This window comes from Hyla sarda, chromosome 11 (genome assembly GCF_029499605.1).
Source record: "Hyla sarda isolate aHylSar1 chromosome 11, aHylSar1.hap1, whole genome shotgun sequence".
In the NCBI taxonomy this organism is placed as follows: domain Eukaryota; kingdom Metazoa; phylum Chordata; class Amphibia; order Anura; family Hylidae; genus Hyla; species Hyla sarda.
The window spans coordinates 5138646-5166213 of record NC_079199.1 but is presented as its reverse complement, the minus strand read 5'-3'; the positions used below and the strand labels follow the sequence as shown (position 1 = coordinate 5166213).

General features: G+C 47.1%; 2 protein-coding genes across 4 annotated transcripts in view; one reads left to right on the top strand and one right to left on the bottom strand.

Annotated features, from left to right (window-relative positions):
• DGLUCY (D-glutamate cyclase) overlaps nt 1-27568 on the bottom strand; it is a 116693-nt gene that overhangs the window by 32376 nt on the left and 56749 nt on the right. The window lies entirely within an intron of this gene.
• On the top strand, nt 302-27500 carry GPR68 (G protein-coupled receptor 68). The gene is made up of 2 exons (XM_056546977.1): nt 302-347; nt 25688-27500. The coding sequence occupies exon 2, from the start codon at nt 25727-25729 to the stop codon at nt 26834-26836; it is 1110 nt and encodes a 369-aa protein (XP_056402952.1). The 5' UTR covers nt 302-347; nt 25688-25726; the 3' UTR covers nt 26837-27500.

Genomic DNA, 27568 nt, shown 5'->3' with positions numbered 1-27568 from the left:
CTAATAGTAAAACATTTATGCAAAAAGCTACAAAAGTATAAATAAATAAACTCTCACAATATGTTTAACAACCAGCAACAAAATGAAATGTCTCTGACTGAAGCGCCGGGTACAATGCTTCCCTATCCATCTATATGAATGCAGGAGGACGTATAGGAAAGTGATGGCTCCTGCACGTCCCCAGCACCACATACATGACACCTGGGGAGGGGTCTGGAGCTGCAGAGGCGGACGGGGAGGATATGGGAGAGAACTGGTTGGGGCTGAACAGATGTGGGATGACAGCAGAGGAGGATGGTGACAGGTAGAGGAGAGACCCCGCTGATATCCAGCACTGGGACCCCCAGGTAAGAGCACATGAACTATGACACCCATCACAGCACACAGGGGGCAGATACAGGAGCAGGGGCATTTATAGGAGTAGGGGCAGATACAGGAGCAGGGGCATTTATAAGAGATGGGGCAGAGACAGGAGCAGGGGCAGATACAGGAGCAGGGGCAGATACAGGAGCAGGGGCATTTATAGGAGTAGGGGCAGATACAGGGACAGGGGCATTTATAAGAGATGGGGCAGAGACAGGAGCAGGGGCATTTATAGGAGTAGGGGCAGATACAGGGACAGGGGCATTTATAAGAGATGGGGCAGAGACAGGAGCAGGGGCAGAGACAGGAGCAGGGGCAGAGACAGGAGCAGGGGCAGAGACAGGAGCAGGGGCAGAGACAGGAGCCGGGGCAGAGACAGGAGCAGGGGCAGATACAGGAGCAGGGGCAGATACAGGAGCAGGGGCATTTATAGGAGTAGGGGCAGATACAGGAGCAGGGGCAGATACAGGAGCAGGGGCAGAGACAGGAGCAGGGGCAGAGACAGGAACAGGGGCAGATACAGGAGCAGGGGCAGATACAGGAGCAGGGGCATTTATAGGAGTAGGGGCAGATACAGAAACGAGCATTTATAGGAGCAGGGACAGATACAGGAACAGGTGCATGTACATGAGCAGGGGCAGATACAGGAACAGGGGCAGATACAGGAACAGGGGCATTTATAAGAGCAGGGGCAGATACAGGAACAGGGGCATTTATAAGAGCAGGGGCAGATACAGGAACAGGGGCATTTATAAGAGCAGGGGCAGATACAGGAACAGGGGCATTTATAAGAGCAGGGGCAGATACAGGAACAGGGGCATTTATAAGAGCAGGGGCAGATACAGGAACAGGGGCATTTACAGGAGCAGGGGCAGTTACAGGAACAGGTGCATGTACATGAGCAGGGGCAGATACAGGAACAGGGGCATTTATAAGAGCAGGGGCAGATACAGGAACAGGGGCATTTACAGGAGCAGGGACAGATACAGGAACAGAGGCATTTACAGGAGCAGGGACAGATACAGGAACAGGGGCATTTATAAGAGCAGGGGCAGATACAGGAACAGGGGCATTTATAGGAGTAGGGGCAGATACAGAAACGAGCATTTATAGGAGCAGGGACAGATACAGGAACAGGGGCATTTATAGGAGCAGGGGCAGATAAAGGAACAGGGGCATTTATAAGAGCAGGGGCAGATACAGGAACAGGGGCATTTACAGGAGCAGGGACAGATACAGGAACAGGGGCATTTATAGGAGCAGGGGCAGATAAAGGAACAGGGGCATTTATAGGAGCAGGGGCAGATACAGGAACAGGGGCATTTATAGGAGCAGGGGAAAATACAGGAACTGGGGCATTTATAGGAGCAGGGGCAGATATAGGAACAGGGGCATTTATAAGAGCAGGGGCAGATACAGGAACAGGGGCATTTACAGGAGCAGGGACAGATACAGGAACAGGGGCATTTATAGGAGCAGGGGCAGATAAAGGAACAGGGGCATTTATAGGAGCAGGGGCAGATACAGGAACAGGGGCATTTATAGGAGCAGGGGAAAATACAGGAACTGGGGCATTTATATGAACAGGGGCAGATATAGGAACAGATACAGGAACAGGGGCATTCACAGAAACGAGCATTTATAGGAGCAGGGGAAGATATAGGAACAGGGGCATTTATAGGAGCAGGGGAAGATACAGGAACAGGGGTATTTATAGGAGCAGGGGAAGATACAGGAACATGGGGCATTTATTGGAGCAGGGACAGATACAGGAACAGATACAGGAACAGGGGCATTCACAGAAATGAGCATTTATAGGAGCAGGGGCAGATACAGGAACAGGGGCATTTACAGGAGCAGGGGCAGATAGAGGAACAGGGGCATTTACAGGAGCACGGGCAGATACAGGAACAGGGGCATTTATAGGAGCAGGGGCAGATACAGGAACAGGGGCATTTATAGGAGCAGGGGCAGATACAGGAACAGGGGCATTTATAGGAGCAGGGGAAAATACAGGAAAAGGGGCATTTATATGAACAGGGGCATTCACAGAAACAAGCATTTATAGGAGTGATCAGATACAGAAACGAGCATTTATAGGAGCAGGGACAGATACAGGAACAGGGGCATTTATAGGAGCAGGGGCAGATACAGGAACAGGGGCATTTATAGGAGCAGGGGAAAATACAGGAAAAGGGGCATTTATATGAACAGGGGCATTCACAGAAACAAGCATTTATAGGAGTGATCAGATACAGAAACGAGCATTTATAGGAGCAGGGGCAGATACAGGAACAGGGGCATTTATAGGAGCAGGGACAGATACAGGAACAGGGGCATTTATAAGAGCAGGGGCAGATACAGGAGCAGGGGCATTTATAGGAGTAGGGGCAGATACAGAAACGAGCATTTATAGGAGCAGGGACAGATACAGGAACAGAGGCATTTACAGGAGCAGGGGCAGATACAGGAACAGGGGCATTTATAGGAGCAGGGGCAGATACCGGAACAGGGGCATTTATAGGAGCAGGGGCAGATACAGGAACAGGGGCATTTATAGGAGCAGGGGCAGATACAGGAACAGAGGCATTTACAGGAGCAGGGGCAGATACAGGAACAGGGGCATTTATAAGAGCAGGGGCAGATACAGGAACAGGGGCATTTATAGGAGCAGGGGCAGATACAGGAACAGGGGCATTTATAGGAGCAGGGGCAGATACAGGAACAGGGGCATTTATAGGAGCAGGGGCAGATACAGGAACAGGGGCATTTATAGGAGCAGGGGCAGATACAGGAACAGGGGCATTTATAGGAGCAAGGGCAGATACAGGAACAGGGGCATTTAAAGGAGCAGGGGCAGATACAGGAACAGGGGCATTTATAGGAGCAGGGGCAGATAGAGGAACAGGGGCATTTACATGAGTAGAGGCAAATACAGGAACAGGGGCATTAATAGGAGCAGGGGCAGATACAGGAACAAAGACAGGTATAATAGAGGAAATATTAAGATCACTGACTGCATAACGAGGTGATAAAATAAAAAAAATCAAATTTCAAATAAAGAGAAAAACTTTGTAAAGGACATAGAAAGACTATAAAGAAGAAAACTGATATATATGGTTCATAACCAGCAATGAAGAAACGGAACCTGGGAGATAGAAGGAGGTCACATCTACTACATTATCTGTGATGTTACATAGGACTGCACGTCACATCTATATATTATCTGTGATGTTACATAGGACTGCACGTCACATCTACTACATTATCTGTGATGTTACATAGGACTGCACGTCACATCTATATATTATCTGTACTCAGAGAGTTATCACTGTGTTATCTGTGGTGTTACATAGGACTGCAGGTCACATCTACTACATTATCTGTACTCAGAGAGTTATCACTGTTATCTGTGGTGTTACATAGGACTGCAGGTCACATCTATACATTATCTGTACTCAGAGAGTTATCACTTATCTGTGCTGTTACATAGGACTGCAGGTCACATCTATACATTATCTGTACTCAGAGAGTTATCACTGTGTTATCTGTGGTGTTACATAGGACTGCAGGTCACATCTACTACATTATCTGTACTCAGAGAGTTATCACTGTGTTATCTGTGGTGTTACATAGGACTGCAGGTCACATCTATACATTATCTGTACTCAGAGAGTTATCACTGTGTTATCTGTGGTGTTACATAGGACTGCAGGTCACATCTACTACATTATCTGTACTCAGAGAGTTATCACTGTTATCTGTGGTGTTACATAGGACTGCAGGTCACATCTATACATTATCTGTACTCAGAGAGTTATCACTGTTATCTGTGGTGTTACATAGGACTGCAGGTCACATCTATACATTATCTGTACTCAGAGAGTTATCACTGTTATCTGTGGTGTTACATAGGACTGCAGGTCCCATCTATACATTATCTGTACTCAGAGAGTTATCACTGTTATCTGTGGTGTTACATAGGACTGCAGGTCACATCTATACATTATCTGTACTTAGAGAGTTATCACTGTTATCTGTGCTGTTACATAGGACTGCAGGTCACATCTATACATTATCTGTACTCAGAGAGTTATCACTGTGTTATCTGTGGTGTTACATAGGACTGCAGGTCACATCTATACATTATCTGTACTCAGAGTTATCACTGTGTTATCTGTGGTGTTACATAGGACTGCAGGTCACATCTACTACATTATCTGTACTCAGAGAGTTATCACTTATCTGTGGTGTTACATAGGACTGCAGGTCACATCTATACAATATCTGTACTCAGAGAGTTATCACTGTTATCTGTGGTGTTACATAGGACTGCAGGTCACATCTATACATTATCTGTACTCAGAGAGTTATCACTGTTATCTGTGCTGTTACATAGGACTGCAGGTCACATCTATACATTATCTGTACTCAGAGAGTTATCACTGTGTTATCTGTGGTGTTACATAGGACTGCAGGTCACATCTACTACATTATCTGTACTCAGAGAGTTATCACTGTGTTATCTGTGGTGTTACATAGGACTGCAGGTCACATCTATACATTATCTGTACTCAGAGAGTTATCACTGTTATCTGTGGTGTTACATAGGACTGCAGGTCTCATCTATACATTATCTGTACTCAGAGTTATCACTGTTATCTGTGGTGTTACATAGGACTGCAGGTCACATCTATACATTATCTGTACTCAGAGAGTTATCACTGTTATCTGTGGTGTTACATAGGACTGCAGGTCACATCTATACATTATCTGTACTCAGAGAGTTATCACTGTTATCTGTGGTGTTACATAGGACTGCAGGTAACATCTACTACATTATCTGTACTCAGAGAGTTATCACTGTTATCTGTGGTGTTACATAGGACTGCAGGTCACATCTACTACATTATCTGTACTCAGAGAGTTATCACTGTTATCTGTGGTGTTACATAGGACTGCAGGTCACATCTACTACATTATCTGTACTCAGAGAGTTATCACTGTGTTATCTGTGGTGTTACATAGGACTGCAGGTCACATCTATACATTATCTGTACTCAGAGAGTTATCACTGTTATCTGTGGTGTTACATAGGACTGCAGGTCACATCTACTACTTTATCTGAACTTTATAGGACCTGCAGTCCTATGTAACACCACAGATAATACAGTGATAACTCTCTGAGTACAGATAATGTATAGATGTGACCTGCAGTCCTATGTAACACCACAGATAACAGTGATAACTCTCTGAGTACAGATAATGTATAGATGTGACCTGCAGTCCTATGTAACACCACAGATAACACAGTGATAACTCTCTGAGTACAGATAATGTATAGATGTGACCTGCAGTCCTATGTAACACCACAGATAACACAGTGATATCTCTCTGAGTACAGATAATGTATAGATGTGACCTGCAGTCCTATGTAACACCACAGATAACAGTGATAACTCTCTGAGTACAGATAATGTATAGATGTGACCTGCAGTCCTATGTAACACCACAGATAACACAGTGATAACTCTCTGAGTACAGATAATGTATAGATGTGACCTGCAGTCCTATGTAACACCACAGATAACACAGTGATAACTCTCTGAGTACAGATAATGTATAGATGTGACCTGCAGTCCTATGTAACACCACAGATAACACAGTGATAACTCTCTGAGTACAGATAATGTAGTAGATGTGACCTGCAGTCCTATGTAACACCACAGATAACAGTGATAACTCTCTGAGTACAGATAATGTATAGATGTGACCTGCAGTCCTATGTAACACCACAGATAACAGTGATAACTCTCTGAGTACAGATAATGTATAGATGTGACCTGCAGTCCTATGTAACACCACAGATAACAGTGATAACTCTCTGAGTACAGATAATGTATAGATGTGACCTGCAGTCCTATGTAACACCACAGATAACACAGTGATAACTCGGTGAGTACAGATAATGTATAGATGTGACCTGCAGTCCTATGTAACACCGCAGATAACACAGTGATAACTCTCTGAGTACAGATACTGTATAGATGTGACCTGCAGTCCTATGTAACACCACAGATAACACAGTGATAACTCTCTGAGTACAGATAATGTATAGATGTGACCTGCAGTCCTATGTAACACCCCAGATAACACAGTGATAACTCTGTGAGTACAGATAATGTAGTAGATGTGACCTGCAGTCCTATGTAACACCCCAGATAACACAGTGATAACTCTCTGAGTACAGATAATGTAGTAGATGTGACCTGCAGTCCTATGTAACACCCCAGATAACACAGTGATAACTCTGTGAGTACAGATAATGTAGTAGATGTGACCTGCAGTCCTATGTAACACCCCAGATAACACAGTGATAACTCTCTGAGTACAGATAATGTAGTAGATGTGACCTGCAGTCCTATGTAACACCCCGGATAACACAGTGATAACTCTCTGAGTACAGATAATGTATAGATGTGACCTGCAGTCCTATGTAACACCCCAGATAACACAGTTATAACTCTCTGAGTGCAGATAACATATTAGTTATTACCTGCAGTCCTATGTAACACCACAGATAACGTCATAATTTTGCCCATTATACAGGCTGATATCTCCTCTGTAGGTGTTGTACAGGCTGATATCCCCTCTGTAGGTGTCGTACAGGCTGATATCCCCCTCTGTAGGTGTTGTACAGGCTGATATCTCCTCTGTATGTGTTGTACAGGCTGATATCCTCCTCTGTAGGTGTTGTACAGGCTGATATCCCCCTCTGTAGGTGTTGTACAGGCTGATATCCCCTCTGTAGGTGTTGTACAGGCTGATATCCCCTCTGTAGGTGTTGTACAGGCTGATATCCCCTCTGTAGGTGTTGTTCAGGCTGATATCTCCTCTGTAGGTGTCGTACAGGCTGATATCTCCTCTGTAGGTGTCGTACAGGCTGATATCCCCCTCTGTAGGTGTTGTACAGGCTGATATCCCCTCTGTAGGTGTTGTTCAGGCTGATATCCCCTCTGTAGGTGTTGTACAGGCTGATATCCCCTCTGTAGGTGTTGTATAGGCTGATATCCCCTCTGTAGGTGTTGTACAGGCTGATATCCCCCTCTGTAGGTGTTGTACAGGCTGATATCCCCCTCTGTAGGTGTTGTACAGGCTGATATCTCCTCTGTAGGTGTTGTACAGGCTGATATCCTCCTCTGTAGGTGTCGTACAGGCTGATATCCCCTCTGTAGGTGTTGTACAGGCTGATATCCTCCTCTGTAGGTGTCGTACAGGCTGATATCCCCTCTGTAGGTGTTGTACAGGCTGATATCCCCTCTGTAGGTGTTGTACAGGCTGATATCCTCCTCTGTAGGTGTCGTACAGGCTGATATCCCCTCTGTAGGTGTTGTACAGGCTGATATCCTCCTCTGTAGGTGTCGTACAGGCTGATATCCCCTCTGTAGGTGTCGTACAGGCTGATATCCCCTCTGTAGGTGTTGTACAGGCTGATATCCCCCTCTGTAGGTGTTGTACAGGCTGATATCCCCCTCTGTAGGTGTTGTACAGGCTGATATCCCCTCTGTAGGTGTTGTACAGGCTGATATCCCCTCTGTAGGTGTTGTACAGGCTGATATCCCCCTCTGTAGGTGTTGTACAGGCTGATATCCCCCTCTGTAGGTGTTGTACAGGCTGATATCCCCTCTGTATGTGTTGTACAGGCTGATATCCTCCTCTGTAGGTGTTGTACAGGCTGATATCCCCTCTGTAGGTGTTGTACAGGCTGATATCTCCCTCTGTAGGTGTTGTACAGGCTGATATCCCCCTCTGTAGGTGTTGTACAGGCTGATATCCCCTCTGTAGGTGTCGTACAGGCTGATATCCCCCTCTGTAGGTGTTGTACAGGCTGATATCCCCTCTGTAGGTGTTGTACAGGCTGATATCCCCTCTGTAGGTGTTGTACAGGCTGATATCCCCTCTGTAGGTGTTGTACAGGCTGATATCCCCTCTGTAGGTGTTGTACAGGCTGATATCCTCCTCTGTAGGTGTTGTACAGGATGATATCCCCTCTGTAGGTGTCGTACAGGCCGATATCCCCTCTGTAGGTGTCGTACAGGCTGATATCCCCCTCTGTAGGTGTCGTACAGGCTGATATCCCCCTCTGTAGGTGTTGTACAGGCTGATATCCCCCTCTGTAGGTGTTGTACAGGCTGATATCCTTCTCTGTAGGTGTCGTACAGGCTGATATCCCCCTCTGTAGGTGTCGTACAGGCTGATATCCCCTCTGTAGGTGTCGTACAGGCTGATATCTCCTCTGTAGGTGTCGTACAGGCTGATATCTCCTCTGTAGGTGTTGTACAGGCTGATATCCCCCTCTGTAGGTGTTGTACAGGCTGATATCCCCCTCTGTAGGTGTTGTACAGGCTGATATCCCCCTCTGTAGGTGTCGTACAGGCTGATATCCCCCTCTGTAGGTGTCGTACAGGCTGATATCCCCCTCTGTAGGTGTCGTACAGGCTGATATCCCCTCTGTAGGTGTCGTACAGGCTGATATCCTCCTCTGTAGGTGTTGTACAGGCTGATATCCCCTCTGTAGGTGTTGTACAGGCTGATATCCCCCTCTGTAGGTGTTGTACAGGCTGATATCTCCTCTGTAGGTGTCGTACAGGCTGATATCCCCTCTGTAGGTGTCGTACAGGCTGATATCCCCCTCTGTAGGTGTTGTACAGGCTGATATCCCCTCTGTAGGTGTTGTACAGGCTGATATCCCCCTCTGTAGGTGTTGTACAGGCTGATATCCCCTCTGTAGGTGTTGTACAGGCTGATATCCCCCTCTGTAGGTGTTGTACAGGCTGATATCCCCCTCTGTATGTGTTGTACAGGCTGATATCCCCTCTGTAGGTGTTGTACAGGCTGATATCCCCTCTGTAGGTGTTGTACAGGCTGATATCCCCTCTGTAGGTGTTGTACAGGCTGATATCCCCTCTGTAGGTGTTGTACAGGCTGATATCTCCTCTGTAGGTGTTGTACAGGCTGATATCCCCTCTGTAGGTGTTGTACAGGCTGATATCCCCCTCTGTAGGTGTTGTACAGGCTGATATCCCCCTCTGTAGGTGTTGTACAGGCTGATATCCCCTCTGTATGTGTTGTACAGGCTGATATCCTCCTCTGTAGGTGTTGTACAGGCTGATATCTCCTCTGTAGGTGTTGTACAGGCTGATATCCCCTCTGTAGGTGTTGTACAGGCTGATATCCCCTCTGTAGGTGTTGTACAGGCTGATATCCCCTCTGTAGGTGTTGTACAGGCTGAAATCCCCTCTGTAGGTGTTGTACAGGCTGATATCCTCCTCTGTAGGTGTTGTACAGGATGATATCCCCTCTGTAGGTGTCGTACAGGCCGATATCCCCTCTGTAGGTGTCGTACAGGCCGATATCCCCCTCTGTAGGTGTCGTACAGGCCGATATCCCCCTCTGTAGGTGTTGTACAGGCTGATATCCCCCTCTGTAGGTGTTGTACAGGCTGATATCCTTCTCTGTAGGTGTTGTACAGGCTGATATCCCCTCTGTAGGTGTTGTACAGGCTGATATCCCCTCTGTAGGTGTTGTACAGGCTGATATCCCCTCTGTAGGTGTTGTACAGGCTGATATCCCCTCTGTAGGTGTCGTACAGGCTGATATCTCCTCTGTAGGTGTTGTACAGGCTGATATCCCCCTCTGTAGGTGTTGTACAGGCTGATATCCCCCTCTGTAGGTGTTGTACAGGCTGATATCCCCCTCTGTAGGTGTCGTACAGGCTGATATCCCCCTCTGTAGGTGTCGTACAGGCTGATATCCCCCTCTGTAGGTGTCGTACAGGCTGATATCCCCTCTGTAGGTGTCGTACAGGCTGATATCCTCCTCTGTAGGTGTCGTACAGGCTGATATCCCCTCTGTAGGTGTTGTACAGGCTGATATCCCCCTCTGTAGGTGTTGTACAGGCTGATATCTCCTCTGTAGGTGTCGTACAGGCTGATATCCCCTCTGTAGGTGTCGTACAGGCTGATATCCCCCTCTGTAGGTGTTGTACAGGCTGATATCCCCTCTGTAGGTGTTGTACAGGCTGATATCCCCCTCTGTAGGTGTTGTACAGGCTGATATCCCCTCTGTAGGTGTTGTACAGGCTGATATCCCCCTCTGTAGGTGTTGTACAGGCTGATATCCCCCTCTGTAGGTGTTGTACAGGCTGATATCCCCTCTGTAGGTGTTGTACAGGCTGATATCCCCTCTGTAGGTGTTGTACAGGCTGATATCCCCTCTGTAGGTGTTGTACAGGCTGATATCCCCTCTGTAGGTGTTGTACAGGCTGATATCCCCTCTGTAGGTGTTGTACAGGCTGATGTCCCCTCTGTAGGTGTTGTACAGGCTGATATCCCCCTCTGTAGGTGTTGTACAGGCTGATATCTCCTCTGTAGGTGTTGTACAGGCTGATATCCCCTCTGTAGGTGTTGTACAGGCTGATATCCCCCTCTGTAGGTGTTGTACAGGCTGATATCCTCCTCTGTAGGTGTTGTATAGGCTGATATCCCCTCTGTAGATGTTGTATAGGCTGATATCCCCTCTGTAGGTGTCGTACAGGCTGATATCCCCCTCTGTAGGTGTTGTACAGGCTGATATCCCCCTCTGTAGGTGTTGTACAGGCTGATATCCCCTCTGTAGGTGTTGTACAGGCTGATATCCCCTCTGTAGGTGTCGTACAGGCTGATATTACCCTCTGTAGGTGTTGTACAGGCTGATATCCCCTCTGTAGGTGTTGTACAGGCTGATATCCCCCTCTGTAGGTGTTGTACAGGCTGATATCCCCCTCTGTAGGTGTTGTACAGGCTGATATCCCCTCTGTAGGTGTTGTACAGGCTGATATTACCCTCTGTAGGTGTTGTACAGGCTGATATCCCCTCTGTAGGTGTTGTACAGGCTGATATCCCCTCTGTAGGTGTTGTACAGGCTGATATCCCCTCTGTAGGTGTTGTACAGGCTGATATTACCCTCTGTAGGTGTTGTACAGGCTGATATCCCCTCTGTAGGTGTTGTACAGGCTGATATCTCCTCTGTAGGTGTTGTACAGGCTGATATCCCCCTCTGTAGGTGTTGTACAGGCTGATATCTCCTCTGTAGGTGTTGTACAGGCTGATATCTCCTCTGTAGGTGTTGTACAGGCTGATATCCCCCTCTGTAGGTGTTGTACAAGCTGATATCCCCCTCTGTAGGTGTTGTACAGGCTGATATCCCCTCTGTAGGTGTTGTACAGGCTGATATCCCCTCTGTAGGTGTTGTACAGCCTGATATCCCCCTTTGTAGGTGTTGTACAGCTGATATCTCCTCTGTATGTGTTGTACAGGCTGAAATCCCCTCTGTAGGTGTTGTTCAGGCTGATATCCCCTCTGTAGGTGTTGTTCAGGCTGATATCTCCTCTGTAGGTGTTGTACAGGCTGATATCCCCTCTGTAGGTGTTGTACAGGCTGATATCCCCCTCTGTAGGTGTTGTACAGGCTGATATCCCCTTTGTAGGTGTTGTACAGGCTGATATCCCCCTCTGTAGGTGTTGTACAGGCTGATATCCCCCTCTGTAGGTGTTGTACAGGCTGATATCCCCTCTGTAGGTGTTGTACAGGCTGATATCCCCTTTGTAGGTGTTGTACAGGCTGATATCCCCCTCTGTAGGTGTTGTACAGGCTGATATCCCCTCTGTAGGTGTCGTACAGGCTGATATTACCCTCTGTAGGTGTTGTACAGGCTGATATCCCCTCTGTAGGTGTTGTACAGGCTGATATCCCCCTCTGTAGGTGTTGTACAGGCTGATATCCCCCTCTGTAGGTGTTGTACAGGCTGATATCCCCTCTGTAGGTGTTGTACAGGCTGATATTACCCTCTGTAGGTGTTGTACAGGCTGATATCCCCTCTGTAGGTGTTGTACAGGCTGATATCCCCTCTGTAGGTGTTGTACAGGCTGATATCCCCTCTGTAGGTGTTGTACAGGCTGATATCCCCTCTGTAGGTGTTGTACAGGCTGATATTACCCTCTGTCGGTGTTGTACAGGCTGATATCCCCTCTGTAGGTGTTGTACAGGCTGATATCCCCCTCTGTAGGTGTTGAACAGGCTGATATCCCCCTCTGTAGGTGTTGTACAGGCTGATATCCCCTCTGTAGGTGTTGTACAGGCTGATATCCCCCTCTGTAGGTGTTGTACAAGCTGATATCCCCCTCTGTAGGTGTTGTACAGGCTGATATCCCCTCTGTAGGTGTTGTACAGGCTGATATCCCCTCTGTAGGTGTTGTACAGCCTGATATCCCCCTTTGTAGGTGTTGTACAGCTGATATCTCCTCTGTATGTGTTGTACAGGCTGAAATCCCCTCTGTAGGTGTTGTACAGGCTGATATCCCCTCTGTAGGTGTTGTTCAGGCTGATTTCCCCTCTGTAGGTGTTGTTCAGGCTGATATCTCCTCTGTAGGTGTTGTACAGGCTGATATCCCCTCTGTAGGTGTTGTACAGGCTGATATCCCCCTCTGTAGGTGTTGTACAGGCTGATATCCCCTTTGTAGGTGTTGTACAGGCTGATATCCCCCTCTGTAGGTGTTGTACAGGCTGATATCCCCCTCTGTAGGTGTTGTACAGGCTGATATCCCCTCTGTAGGTGTTGTACAGGCTGATATCCCCTTTGTAGGTGTTGTACAGGCTGATATCCCCCTCTGTAGGTGTTGTACAGCCTGATATCCCCTCTGTAGGTGTTGTACAGCCTGATATCCCCTCTGTAGGTGTTGTACAGGCTGATATCCCCTCTGTAGGTGTTGTACAGGCTGATATCCCCTCTCATATTAGAGTTCTCTCCTGATAATTCGGGGTTAAGTGATCCTGACAACCCCATTTTCACCTTCTGAGGACATGAGAGGTTTGCTAAGTGGTCGGTGTATTGACCGTGCATACATTAGTGGGCTCGGGCCATTACTTATCAGCAACGATTCCGGGGGCGGCCAGTGGATTAGTTGACACTTGCAGAAAGGATTTCACCAACAGATAATTAGGACATATATATCGCTTTTCTCAATAAAGAAACTAAGAAGACGCTCCATATACTTCAAATATTCAGAATTTTACACCCTAGTGAGGTCACTATTAACTTCCACTATACCAGTGGTTCTTAACCTGGGTTTGATCAAATCCCAGGGGTTCGGCGAGACAGTCTCGCGGGTTCGGCGGAGGTCAAGACACACACCCGACTTCAGGCCCGTCGCAACAGGACAGGCAAACCAAGCAATTGCTTGGGGCCCCGAGAAGAGCCGGTGTTTGCCCGTCCTGTAGCGACGGGGCAATTCCCCCCATCACTATTAACTCCCTGCAGCCCCGCATTAAGTTTAAAAATGCAGGGGGCCGCCGGGAGATAGCGCACGCCGGGACGTCACTGACGTCCCGTGCGCCCATAGAAACGAAGGTGCTGAAGACCGGAGGATCAAGAAGGAGGAAGACACCAAGCTGGCCAGCTTGGTAAGTGACCAGCGGCACGTCATCTTCGGTGCTCCGACCACCGGTCCCGGGACCTACTGCTATAGCCAGAGCGGTGGTCGGAGCACTGAAGTGGGCAGTACACGGGCATACACTGTATATGGCTGGAGGCTGTATGTCTGTGGTTGGAACACTGCCTACCTAATGTGGGGGAACACTGCCTGTGCCTAATGTGTGAGGGAACACTGCCTGTGCCTAATGTGTGGGGGAACACTGCCTGTGCCTAATGTGTGGGGGAACACTGCCTGTCCCTAATGTGTGGGGGAACACTGCCTGTCCCTAATGTGTGGGGGAACACTGCCTGTCCCTAATGTGTGGGGGAACACTGCCTGTCCCTAATGTGTGGGGGAACACTGCCTGTGTCTAATGTGTGGGGGAACACTGCCTGTGCCTAATGTTTTGGGGGAACTCTGCCTGCGCCTAATGACTGGGGGAACACTGCCTGCACCTAATGTATGGGGGAACAGTGCCTGCGCCTAATGTGTGGGGGAATACTGCCTGAGCCTAATGTGCGGGGGAACACTGCCTGCGCCTAATTTGTGGGGGAACACTGCCTGTGCCTAATGTGTGGGGGAACACTGCCTGTGCCTAATGTGTGGGGGAACACTGCCTGTGCCTAATGTGTGGGGGAACACTGCCTGCGCCTAATGTGGGGGAACACTGCCTGCACCTAATGTGTGGGGGAACACTGCCTGTGCCTAATGTGCGGGGGAACACTGCCTGCGCCTAATTTGTGGGGGAACACTGCCTGTGCCTAATGTGTGGGGGAACACTGCCTGTGCCTAATGTGTGGGGGAACACTGCCTGCACCTAATGTGTGGGGGAACACTGCCTGCGCCTAATGTGTCTTAATGGTTTTGTTCATTTTGTGCACCTATGTATAAATATATACCTCCTATGTATAAATATATACCTCCTATGTTTTGAATTTGAAAAAAATCATTTTATTTTTCCAATTAAGAGGGGTTCGATGAATGCGCATATGAAACTGGTGGGGTTCAGCACCTCCAACAAGGTTAAGAACCACTGCACTATACAGTTAATCACTAAGAAAAAGAACCATAAAGTTGAAGGAACCAGAGAGAACTCTGTCACAGCCAGTCAGGGAGATTTATCAATAGAACCATAAACCACCTGAAGTCAGCAAAAACAGCAACAATGACCATAAAATATGAAATAAACACGTGCAACCGCACGGCTGACGTACATATACATAATATTAATCTTATTTCTCCTGTTATCCACAAATCTCTTCCAATTCCATCATTTTGGAAGTGAAGAACCGTTAAGGGGGTTGTCCCTGACCACTGATTATCAGACAAACATAGCAGGACATGTAGCTGAAATCCCAGAGATCAGTAGTGTTCCCAGTGGTATAATTTGGCCTAATGGATGGGTAATCACTGCGCACATGGCACAGTCATCTGAAGTTCTATAAGCAAAGAGATTTTCTTCTCAGTGCCTCTCAGCACCAGCTTATGGAGATGGTACAAACTGAAAGACCTCCATCTTTGATGTTAACATATTCCAAAAAGTGTGTATGGACCCTAATCCAGCAGTATAACCATGTTTTCTTTAAGCCAAACCTCAACCCTAACCCAACAGTATGACATGTTCACATACAAAAAGACCTCAACCCTAATCCAACAGTACGCCCCTGTTCACTTTTAACAAGACCTGAGCCCTATTCCAATAGCATGACCCTGTTCACTTCCAACATTACCTAAACTTTAACCCAAAAGTTTAACCAGGTTTTTTTCCAATGAGACCACAACCCTAGCAGTATGATCATGCTCAGGTCCAACAAAACCTCAACCCTAACCCAACAGTATGACCATGTTTACTCCCAACAAAACTTTTCCAAACAGTGCATACATGTTCACTTCCAATTAGAACTCAACCTTAGCTTAATAGTACACCATTGTTTACTTCCAACAAGTCATCAGTCCTAATTCAACAGCATGATCATGTTGAACTCCAAGAACTCAACCCTACAAAAGCTAACCCGACATAATGACCATGTTTAATACCAAAAAAGACCTCAGTCCTAATCCAACAGCGGTTTACTTCCAACAAGAACTCAAAGTAAACCCAACAGGATAACCAGGTTCTTATCCAAGAAGACCTCAGCCCTAACCCAAAAGCATGACCAATTCCTTAGCCTTAATCCAACAGCATGACCATGTTCACTCCCAACAAGACCTAAACCTTGACCCAAAAGTTTGGCAATGTTTACTTCCAACAAGACCTCAACCCTAACCCAACAGTATGACCATGTTTATTTTGAAAAATAACTCAGCTCTAATCCAACAATATGACCATATTCACTTCCAACAAGACCTCACCTTGAACCCAACAGTACACGCATGTTCACTTTAAACGAGAACTCAACCTTAAACCAACAAAACTACCATGTTTATTTCCAAGACGACCCAAACCCTAACCCAACAATACAACTATATGCACTTTCAAAAAGACTTCAACCTCAAACCAACAGTACCATCATGTTCACTCCCAACAAGACCTCAATCTCAACCCAACAGAACATGCATGTTCACTCCCAACAAGACCTTAGCTGTAACCCAACAGTACGGCAATGTTCATTTCTAACAAGACCTCAAGAACCCAACATTGCGACCATGTCCACTTCTAATAAGACCTTAACCATGTCATTAGTATGACCACGTACACTTCCAAAAATATATCAGCCTTAACCCAACAATACAACATGTTCAATTCCAGCAAGATCTTACCCAACAGGACACAAGATGCCATCATTCTCCAGAAAGGTGGCACAAAAAACCAAGGTTCCTCTCTATATGAAACCCAATGTATATACCTAACCCAACTGTGTGACCTTGTTCAATCCCGACAAGAACTTAACCCTAACCCAAACACCCAGGTTCCTTTCTATATGAAACCTTACCCAACAGTACGACCATGTTCAATTTCTATAGGATAGTTCCTAAACCCTGGTGACCACCTGGGCAATGGGGATAAAGTAATTTCAGTATTATCCATGCACAACAGGGAAAGTCTTCATAAGTAACTAAATATCTAACTTTTCCCTTATAAATATTATGAGGGTCACGACTGTCCCTGAAATAATGAAATATCATAGTTATATGTGGGTGAACCCTTTTATAGCCATGGAATAGTTATAGGGTTACTCCACCCCAAGACATCTTATCCCCTATCCAAAGGATAGGGGATAAGATGTCTGATCACAGGGATCCTGATGCCGGGACCCTCTGTGCAGCACCCTCCATTCTAAACAGTATGTTTAGGGGATAGGGGAGAAGACTGAAAATACTAATAATAACCATTCAAGGTAATTTTTATCCAACTATGTTGTTTAACCAATTTTTCACTTTCTGATTAAAGGGGCACTCCGCCCTTAGACATTTTATCCCCTATCCAGAGGATAAGGAATAAGACGTCTGATCGCAGGGGTCCCACACTGGGAGCCCCGTGATCTCCGTGCAGCACCCTGTGTTTGTTTAGAATACTGAGTGCGGGCAATTGGGGTGGTGATGTCAGGGACACGCCCCTCATGACCCCAGGCCCCCTCAATGCAAGTCTATGGGAGGGGGTGGGCGGCCGTCATGCCCCCTCCCATAGACTTGCATTGAGGGGCTGTGGCGTGACATCACAAGGGGGCATGACCGTCGGAGAAAAATGTTCTAAAAGCTGGGGCAGCGGAGTACCCCTTTAAGTGACTACTAAAAAACTGAAAAGACTGTACAATTCCTCAATGTACCGCCATGTAGTATAGATCATGTAATCATAAGTAAAGTGCGTGTCATCTGCCTAGTGTCTGGGATGAGATGACTATACAACCCGAAGAGCGGAAATCATTTGTGGAGGGGAAAAAAAATTATTGTTGAAATCCAAGCACGAGCGGACGGCTGGAGACACTTCCCCGGCGTGGTGTGATGTCACCGTCTGCGCTCAGATCTATGAGGAGTCTAGGAATGATACCAGAGATTTATTGATCTGTTTATCTAAACAACAATGTGCCCCCCCCCCGCCCCCGCCCCAACACAGTGGACGCGGCCATATTGGAAATTACCCCCCATATTGCTGCCCAGTCATCGCAATGCCCTAAGCCACTGTTTCAAATCCAGAATGGCTCCTAGCTGTTGCAAAACTACAACTCCCAGCATGCTGGGAATTGTAGTTTTACAACAATTGGAAGCACACTGGTTGGGAATCACTGCAGTAAGCCCTAAGAAAGTAGGAGTAGGCGGCATCAGCTACTGCACGATACTGAAACTTCACAACACCATGTACACAGTCTACCCAAGTGTTACATAATGACTGAACAATGAACATGGATACTTGTGTCAAGGAACAGAGGGAACATACTGCGGAAATGTTCTGCAGATCTCTAGAGAGTTCGTGGTGTACTAATCTGCAGGATATATCACTATGTGTAGTATGGGGTGTGAGATGCAGGGCAGATGTTGTTACCCTAGGGGCAGATGGCATTAACCCCTTGTATTCGTGATGCCAGGGCGTGGTTTATCCTCAATGCCACCCAAAGGTATACCGCTGGATCCTGGGCAAGGCACGGGGGCAATAATGACTCCGACCCCAAGTTACAGACAACAGTAGCTTTACTGAGGTTAGACATGTGGAAAAGTCTATACAGTGTAGCCAGGGCCCAAGGAGGTGACCAGTGACTTCAGAGACCTTAAGGGCTTGCTGGGACCTGTAGTAGAACGGGACAATTTAGTGCAGGCCACGCTGACTTGACAGATGACTTTGACTTGACTGACTTGTGACTGACAATGCTGTGACTGTGGCTTACTTGTGGCTGCAGACTTGACTTGAGGCTCCTATGACTAAAGACACAATCCTGGACTCGACTGCATTGGACCTCAGCAGAAAGAGCTCTAAGCTCCAAGAGAGAGAGCAGAGGCTCCACCCAGGACTTATATGGGGGTCTTAACAGTCTTAAAGGGACAACGCTTTCTTCACACATTACATATTATAACACATAATAAACATATTTATATGGGGGACAGATGCAAGGGGGCCCAGGGGACACTGAAGGGAGGCTGCCTGACAGGACAGCAAGGTTAACACCTCCCATACTGGGCCACCACATAAGTATGTGTAAAAAAGTAAAGAGGATAGAGCGAAGTTCTGCAGATCTCTAGAAAAGTCAGTGGTGTAATAGTGATGTATACTGCAGATTATTACACCACTGACTTTACTAGAGATCTGCAGAACATCGCTCTATCCTCTTTACTTTTTCACAGATACATAATGCTATATTCTGGAGATTATTACACCTCTGACCTCTCTACAGATCTGCAGAACATCGCTCTGTCCTCTCTACCTCCTGATACATAGTGATATATCCTGCAGATTATGTATCGGTCAGGAGGTAGAGAGGACAGAGCGATGTTCTGCAGATCTCTAGAGAGTTTGGTGGAGTAATACTCTCCAGAATATAGCATTATGTATCTGTGAAAAGGTAAAGAGGATAGAGCGATGTTCTGCAGATCTCTAGAAAAGTCAGTGGTGTAATAATCTGCAGAGTATAGCATTATGTATCTGTAAAAAGGTAAAGAGAACAGTGTGATGTTCTGCAGATCTCGAGAGGTGTAATAATCTGCAGAATATATCATTATGTATCCGTCAGGAGGTAGAGAGGACAGAACGATCTGCAGATCTGTATAGAGGTCAGGGGTGTAATAATCTGCAGGATATATCACTATGTATCTGTGAAAAGGTAAAGAGAAATAGTGTGATGTTCTGCAGATCTCAAGAGGTCAGTGGTGTAATATTCTGCAGGATATATCACTGTCAGGAGGTAGAGAGGACAGAGCAATGTTCTGCAGATCTCTAGAGAGGTCAGAGGTGTAATAATCTGCAGGATATATCACTATATATCAGGAGGTAGAGAGGACAGAGCAATGTTCTGCAGATTTCTAGAGAGGTCAGTGATGCAATAATCTGCAGGATATATCACTATGTATCAGGAGGTAGAGGGGACAGAGCGATGTTCTGCAGGTCTGTAGAGAGGACAGTGGGGTAATAATCTGCAGGATATATCACTATATATCAGGAGGTAGAGAGGACAGAGCGATGTTCTGCAAAACTGTAGAGAGGCTAGAGGTGTAATAATCTGCAGAACATGTCAATTTATTATTAAGTATTTCCCAGGATCTTACTTTTTTTCCCGAGAACAGTGAAACTTTCCAAATAACCTTTGCCGCAGAGCAGGAACTAATAGTGACCATGTTGCCCTCTTAACCCTTTCCTATCACAGCCCCCTCCAGCACTAATCTGGAATGTTCAGGAGGAATCCTTCTTCCTAGTTTTGCCTTAGTTTATCAAATTGGTTTAGATGTAAATTTGCAGAGATGACTCCAAGGTTGAGAAGTTTACTGTGGGAGAATCAAAATTCCTGAGGATAGGAGAGGCCGGGACCTCGGAATACCAGACCTGCATGTATTATACGCTCTGTATATATCTAAGGGGGCTATGGCCATGAGGATTACGTGACAGAGCTCAGGATGGGCTCCTTCTGCTCCTGGGCTGCCTATATACATATGTTTGTACACAGTAGTCCAGTGTTTCCCAGCCAATGTGCCTCCAGCTGTTGCAAAACTCCAACTCCCAGCATGCCCGGACAGCCAACGGCTGTCCGGGCATGCTGGGAGTTGTAGTTTTGCAACAGCTGGAGGCACCCTGGTTGGGAAACACTGCAGTAGTCGATAAACTGCATAAATTACACCTCCTGAACCTGACACCAGAGATGGGCTCTACTGCCATGACCAGCAGGGGTGCTACGTGATCACATTAGAAGGGTCTCAGCACTGGCTATTGCTGCAATGTGTCCTTGCACCCACGCAGTCATTGGGTATAATGTGAAATCAGGGATAGACATATATATGGGCCCCTAAGTACAATGGGGCCCAATGACTACATAGATGCAAGGGCACATTGCAGCAAGGATGGAGCTTTATTTCAATACTAGACCCCATGTCGCTAAGAAATGCTGCGACTCCCTTCTAGTTCTTTACCTATTAGACACACATGTACTATCGCTGTACAGTGTGAACACAGGTGACCGCTCCCTATAATTCACTGAAGATAACGGCTCTGTACACCGAGGACAAGCAGGGCTCTGTACACCGAGGACAAGCAGGGCTCTGTACACCGAGGACAAGCGGGGCTCTGTTCACCGAGGACAAGCGGGGCTCTGTACACCGAGGACAAGCAGGGCTCTGTACACCGAGGACAAGCAGGGCTCTGTACACCGAGGACAAGCAGGGCTCTGTACACCGAGGACAAGCAGGGCTCTGTACACCGAGGACAAGCAGGGCTCTGTACACCGAGGACAAGCAGGGCTCTGTACACCGAGGACAAGCAGGGCTCTGTACACCGAGGACAAGCAGGGCTCTGTACACCGAGGACAAGCAGGGCTCTGTACACCGAGGACAAGCAGGGCTCTGTACACCGAGGACAAGCAGGGCTCTGTACACCGAGGACAAGCAGGGCTCTGTTCACCGAGGACAAGCAGGGCTCTGTTCACTGAGGACAAGCAGGGCTCTGTTCACCGAGGACAAGCATGGCTCTGTTCACCGAGGACAAGCAGGGCTCTGTTCACCGAGGACAAGCAGGGAGCTGTAAACTGAGGACAAGCAGGGCTCTGTACACTGAGGACAAGCAGGGCTCTGTACACTGAGGACAAGCAGGGCTCTGTACACTGAGGACAAGCGGGGCTCTGTACACCATGGACAAGCAGGGCTCTGTACATTGAGAACAAGCAGGGCTCTTGTTCTGCCCTCACTTCATGTATTTGGACTCCTCACAAAGACACACAGGCAATAACTGCAGGGACGAACATTTTTTTTTACCTAAAAACATGCTAATTAATGGCAGGTACACTTTAATGCTAGTATCCCTGGTGGTCCCGGTAGTATTGCAGGGAGGGGATGGACAAGACTGCGCAGCTGTAACTGTATGGTCACACATTTCTCTCTATGAGCATAGAGATGAGTGCAGGGAGGGGATAGAGAGGACTGTGCAGCTGTAACTGTATGACCACACAGTTCTCTATGAGTGATTAAGCAGAGGGTAGTCTTTAAGCTGTGCGCCATGCACTGAATGCAAGTCACGGTCCAGCAAGAAAGTCCTCACAGTCAGATTTCCTGCCTACAGTGTTTCCTATATTAGTTCTTCTGTATCTATCTAAGTAGAATGGTGTAGGAGGTGCCAATTCCCCACTGCCATGTTTCTAACCTGTAGGTATCCTCATGGTGGAAGATCATCAATAAGTGGGTGTCCCGATTGTAAAGCTGCAGATTCACAGTATAGATGCTTTTCCCTGCTTGTGGAGCTGCAGATTTAGCATTCAATGTGTGTTTCAATTTGTGAAGCTGCAGGTTCAGAGCTCAGTGGGTGTTCCCTATTTCTGAAGCTGCAGGTTTAGAGCTTTCTGAGTGTTCCCTGCTTATACAGCTGCAGGTTTAGAGCTCAGTGGGTGTTCCCTACTTCTGAAGCTGCAGGTTCAGAGTTCATTGAGTGTTCCATGCTTATACAGCTGAAGGTTCAGAGCTCACTGAGTGTTCCCTGCTTGTATAGCTGCAGGTTCAGAGCTCACCGAGTGTTCCATGCTTATACAGCTGAAGGTTCAGAGCTCACTGAGCGTTCCCTGCTTGTATAGCTGCAGGTTCAGAGCTCGCTGAGTGTTCCCTGCTTGTATAGCTGCAGGTTCAGAGCTCAGAGTGTTCCCTGCTTGTATAGCTGCAGGTTCAGAGCTTGCTGAGTGTTCCCTGCTTGTATAGCTGCAGGTTCAGAGCTCATCGAGTGTTCCCTGCTTGTATAGCTGCAGGTTCAGAGCTCATCGAGTGTTCCCTGCTTGTATAGCTGAGGGTTCAGAGCTCATTGAGTGTTCCCTGCTTGTATAGCTGCAGGTTCAGAGCTCGCAGAATGTTCCCTGCTTGGATAGTTGCAGGTTCAGAGCTTACTGAGTGTTCCCTGCTTGTATAGCTGCAGGTTCAGAGCTCACCGAGTGTTCCCTGCTTGTATAGCTGCAGGTTCAGAGCTCATTGAGTGTTCCCTGCTTGTATAGCTGCAGGTTCAGAGCTCATTGAGCGTTCCCTGCTTGTATAGCTGCAGGTTCAGAGCTCATTGAGCGTTCCCTGCTTGTATAGCTGCAGGTTCAGAGCTCACTGAGTGTTCCAAGCTTGTACATCTGCAGGTTCAGAGCTCATTGAGCGTTCCCTGCTTGTATAGCTGCAGGTTCAGAGCTCATTGAGCGTTCCCTGCTTGTATAGCTGCAGGTTCAGAGCTCATTGAGTGTTCCCTGCTTGTATAGCTGCAGATTCAGAGCTCATTGAGTGTTCCCTGCTTGTATAGCTGCAGGTTAAGAGCTCATTGAGTGTTCCCTGCTTGTATAGCTGCAGGTTCAGAGCTCATTGAGTGTTCCCTGCTTGTATAGCTGCAGGTTCAGAGCTCATTGAGTGTTCCCTGCTTGTATAGCTGCAGATTCAGAGCTCATTGAGTGTTCCCAGCTTGTACAGCTGCAGGTTTAGTTCCCTATGAAGCTGCTCCCCTTCCTTCTATAAATGATAGAATACCTGTCTCTCTATATTCTCTGTTAGGCTGACAGGGGTAAACAGTATCCTCGGGGATATAGAACATGCTTTGTTTAAATAATAACAACCTGCTATAGCCACAAAGGCCTTTACAGCAATCAGGAGATTAGCACAAAAAAAAAGGTGCGATACGTGACTGCATGATCAGACTACATAGAAAAAGCATGGATCAGCAGATGAATCCACCTGCTGCACACGGGTCTGCAATAAGAGCTGTATACACACTTATTAGGAGAATTTTAACCAGTCATTTTTGAAGATATGTTTGTTTATTTCCGATTAATTGGAGCAAATATGTGCATAACCTTTAATTCTACACAGAAATATAATATCAGACAATACCGTGTGAAAATGGAATCACTTGGCAAAGCTCCTCACGCCCCATCCCGTCACAGTGTTTACACTATATACCCCAGAGTGAGAAAATCCCATTAACCAGAGGGAGAGCTGGGAGCCTTTGTTTGTTCGGAGGATGTGTGTCATTTTTATTGTGAATGGCTAATGCCATTGGGTGGAGACCTCTGTTAATACGAGCAGGAAGCATAAAGAAATAAATGTGAATAAGTAAAGACACAAAGTGAACATCTAGGAACTTTGTGGTGGATGACGGAAATGTGTGCGTGTTATATGCCAGAGGTAGATGGGTACATGCAAAATTGTATCTAGGTAAGAGATACAGGTGGAGAAGCGGGGGAGTGAAGCGCTATGTGGTTTCCAATTGTTTAATATTGTGTTATTGCAAAAGCCATTGAGAATAGGTTTATACTAATATACATACACATAATTATAAGAAGGGGGAATTTACATGTGACTGATGTGACTGGATGCAGCCATCCAGATAAACAAAACTGCATTTTTAGTTTCAGCAATTTTTTCACCAAATCTGCAATGTATGATTATCCTCTTAGGCTGCAACCCAGCTGCTTCTATACAGGTCAGAAGTGTCAACTGGGGGGGACCAAGTGTGCATGTCTTACATATAAAATCTTTGTACACTCCTCATGTATCTAATGCAGTGTTTCCCAACCAGGGTGCCTCTAGCTGTTGCAAAACTACAACTCCCAGCATGCCCGGACAGCCAAAGGCTGTCCGGGCATGCTGGGAGTTGTAGTTTTGCAACAGCTAGAGGCACACTGGTTGGGAAACACTGATCTAATGTGTACGGGACCTCTTGACTCTCCCCCAATAATAGATGTTGGGGAGATAGATCAGGTATGATCAGAGAGGTAATCCGCTGCCAGAGGAGTCAGGATGGAGGACAAAGATGACTGGAAGCCACAGAGTCTGGAGGAAGCCGGAGGGGGGCAAAGGGTCTAAAGGAGGACAGAGAAGTCTAGAGGAGAGAACAAAGGAGTCTGAAGGGAGGAGAGGACAAAAGTCTGGAGGAAGGGGAAAGAGGAATCTGGAGGAGGAGGAGGAGGACAGAGAAGGCTGGAGGAGGAGGACAGAGAAGGCTGGAGGAGGAGGACAGAGAAGTCTGGAGGAGGAGGAGGACAGAGGAGCCTGGAGGAGGAGGAGGACAGAGAAGTCTGGAGGAGGAGGAGGACAGAGGAGCCTGGAGGAGGAGGAGGACAGAGAAGGCTGGAGGAGGAGGACAGAGGAGTCTGGAGGAGGAGGACAGAGGAGTCTGGAGGAGGAGGACAGAGGAGTCTGGAGGAGGAGGACAGAGGAGTCTGGAGGAGGAGGACAGAGGAGTCTGGAGGAGGAGGACAGAGAAGTCTGGAGAAGGACAGAGAAGTCTGGAGGAGGAGGAGGACAGAGGAGTCTGGAGGAGGAGGACGACAGAGGAGTCTGGAGGAGGAGGACGACAGAGGAGTCTGGAGGAGGAGGACGACAGAGGAGTCTGGAGACGGAGGAGGACAGAGGAGTCTGGAGGAGGAGGACAGAGAAGTCTGGAGGAGGAGGACAGAGGAGGACAGAGGAGTCTGGAGGAGGAGGACAGAGGAGTTTGATTCCCTCATTTCAGGTTGTCCTTCACAAAGTCCCACCTAGCTCAGTGAGATCTATGGGTCCCATCAGCTCTAAGGCCCACAGGATATCAGTCAGCTATCTACCTCTGATGTCTAGATATATGTTTTATGAGGATTTTGGTCATTATAAAAATAGTTTATGTTGTAGCCATACATACAGCACCTATCCCATCATTGAAGGACATTTCTATTCATTCCAATATTATGTTCCTTACAGAGAACCCAGAAGACCAATAATGTTGAAGTGACCTGTGACATGGAGAATGTGACTGATGACGACCTGGATGGCAACATCTCCTTCTGCAACATTGACCACACCATACATCAGACTCTCTTCCCAGTAGTGTACATTGCGGTGTTCGTCATAGGCCTCCCAGCAAACTGCGTGTCCTTGTACTATGGCTATCTTCAGATCAAAGCCAAGAATGAGTTAGGGATATATCTGGTCAACCTAACCCTGGCTGACCTCCTGTACATCTTCTCCTTGCCCTTCTGGCTTCAATATGTCCTTCAACACGACAACTGGACTTACAATGAGGTGATGTGTAAGATCTGTGGCATCATCCTGTATGAGAACATATACATCAGCATCGGGTTCTTATGTTGCATCTCCATGGACCGGTACCTGGCCCTAGTTCACCCTTTCCGGTTCCACAAGCTGCGGACAATGAAAGTCGCCCTTGTGGTCAGCCTGGTCATCTGGCTCAAGGAATTAATGACCAGTTATATCTTTTTTGGTCACGGGGAGGTCAGCAAGGACCCCGAAAGCCATACTGTCTGCTTTGAACATTATCCCATAAAGAGTTGGGAGCACAGAATCAATTATTACAGATTCTTTGCCGGTTTCCTCCTTCCAATCTTTCTCCTTTTATTTTCTTATTGTCGGATCTTTAGGGTCATTCGAAAGAGCCAAGGGACGCAGATAAAGAGAAAGCTCCAGATAAAGCAGCTGGTCTTCAGCACCGTCCTGATATTTCTGGTCTGCTTCGGCCCCTATCACATCTTGGTGGTCGTTCGGAGTTTGTTCGAGAAGAATTGCGAATTTGCTTCTAAAATCTACAACACCTACCACTTGTCCCTGTTGCTCACCACCTTTAACTGTGTCGCGGATCCTGCGCTCTACTGCTTTGCCAGCGAGAGCACCTACAAGGACTTTGTGAGGATGAAGGACTCCTGTCTGCGCTGTATAAGCTGCGGGAGGGTCGCGCAAAAAGAAGAGTATGAGCTGAACAATACGGATGTCTCCAGGGGAGAGGCCGGCAAAGCAAATCCTTCCCCTGCAGAGACAGAGACCACAGTACTGTGCAAACACAAAGTATCCAGAGCCGAAAATGGGAAAGAGGAAGAGTCTGACCCTCAGGTATAGGGAGGAGGGGGCACATGGATGCTACAAAATGACATGTAAATACAGAGACCAGGTGCTTCATAAAACTGCAAACTGATCCGGATGTTACTGAATAGACCAGTTTTTCCCAACCAGTGTGCCTCCAGCTGTTGCAAAATTATAACTCCCAGTATACCCGAAAATGGGAAAGTGGAAGAGTCTGACCCTCAGGTATAGGGAGGAGGTGGCACATGGATGCTAAAAAATGACATGTTGTATATACAGAGACTAGATGCTTCATAAAACTGCAAACTGATCAGATGTTACTGAATAGACCAGTTTTTCCCAACCAGTGTGCCTCCAGCTGTTGCAAAATTATAACTCCCAGTATACCCAAAAATGGGAAAGTGGAAGAGTCTGACCCTCAGGTATAGGGAGGAGGTGGCACATGGATGCTAAAAAATGACATGTTGTATATACAGAGACTAGATGCTTCATAAAACTGCAAACTGATCAGATGTTACTGAATAGACCAGTTTTTCCCAACCAATGTGCCTCCAGCTGTTGCAAAATTGTAACTCCCGGTATACCCGAAAATGGAAGAGTCTGACCCTCAGGTATAGGGAGGAGGTGGCACATGGATGCTAAAAAATGACATGTATATACAGAGACTAGATGCTTCATAAAACTGCAAACTGATCAGATGTTACTGAATAGACCAGTTTTTCCCAACCAGTGTGCCTCCAGCTGTTGCAAAAACTACAACTCCCAGCA

Excerpts from the sequence above, each read along its gene's own strand:
- GPR68 (XM_056546977.1), top strand. The coding sequence starts at position 25,727 with ATGGAGAATGTGACTGATGACGACCTGGATGGCAACATCTCCTTCTGC.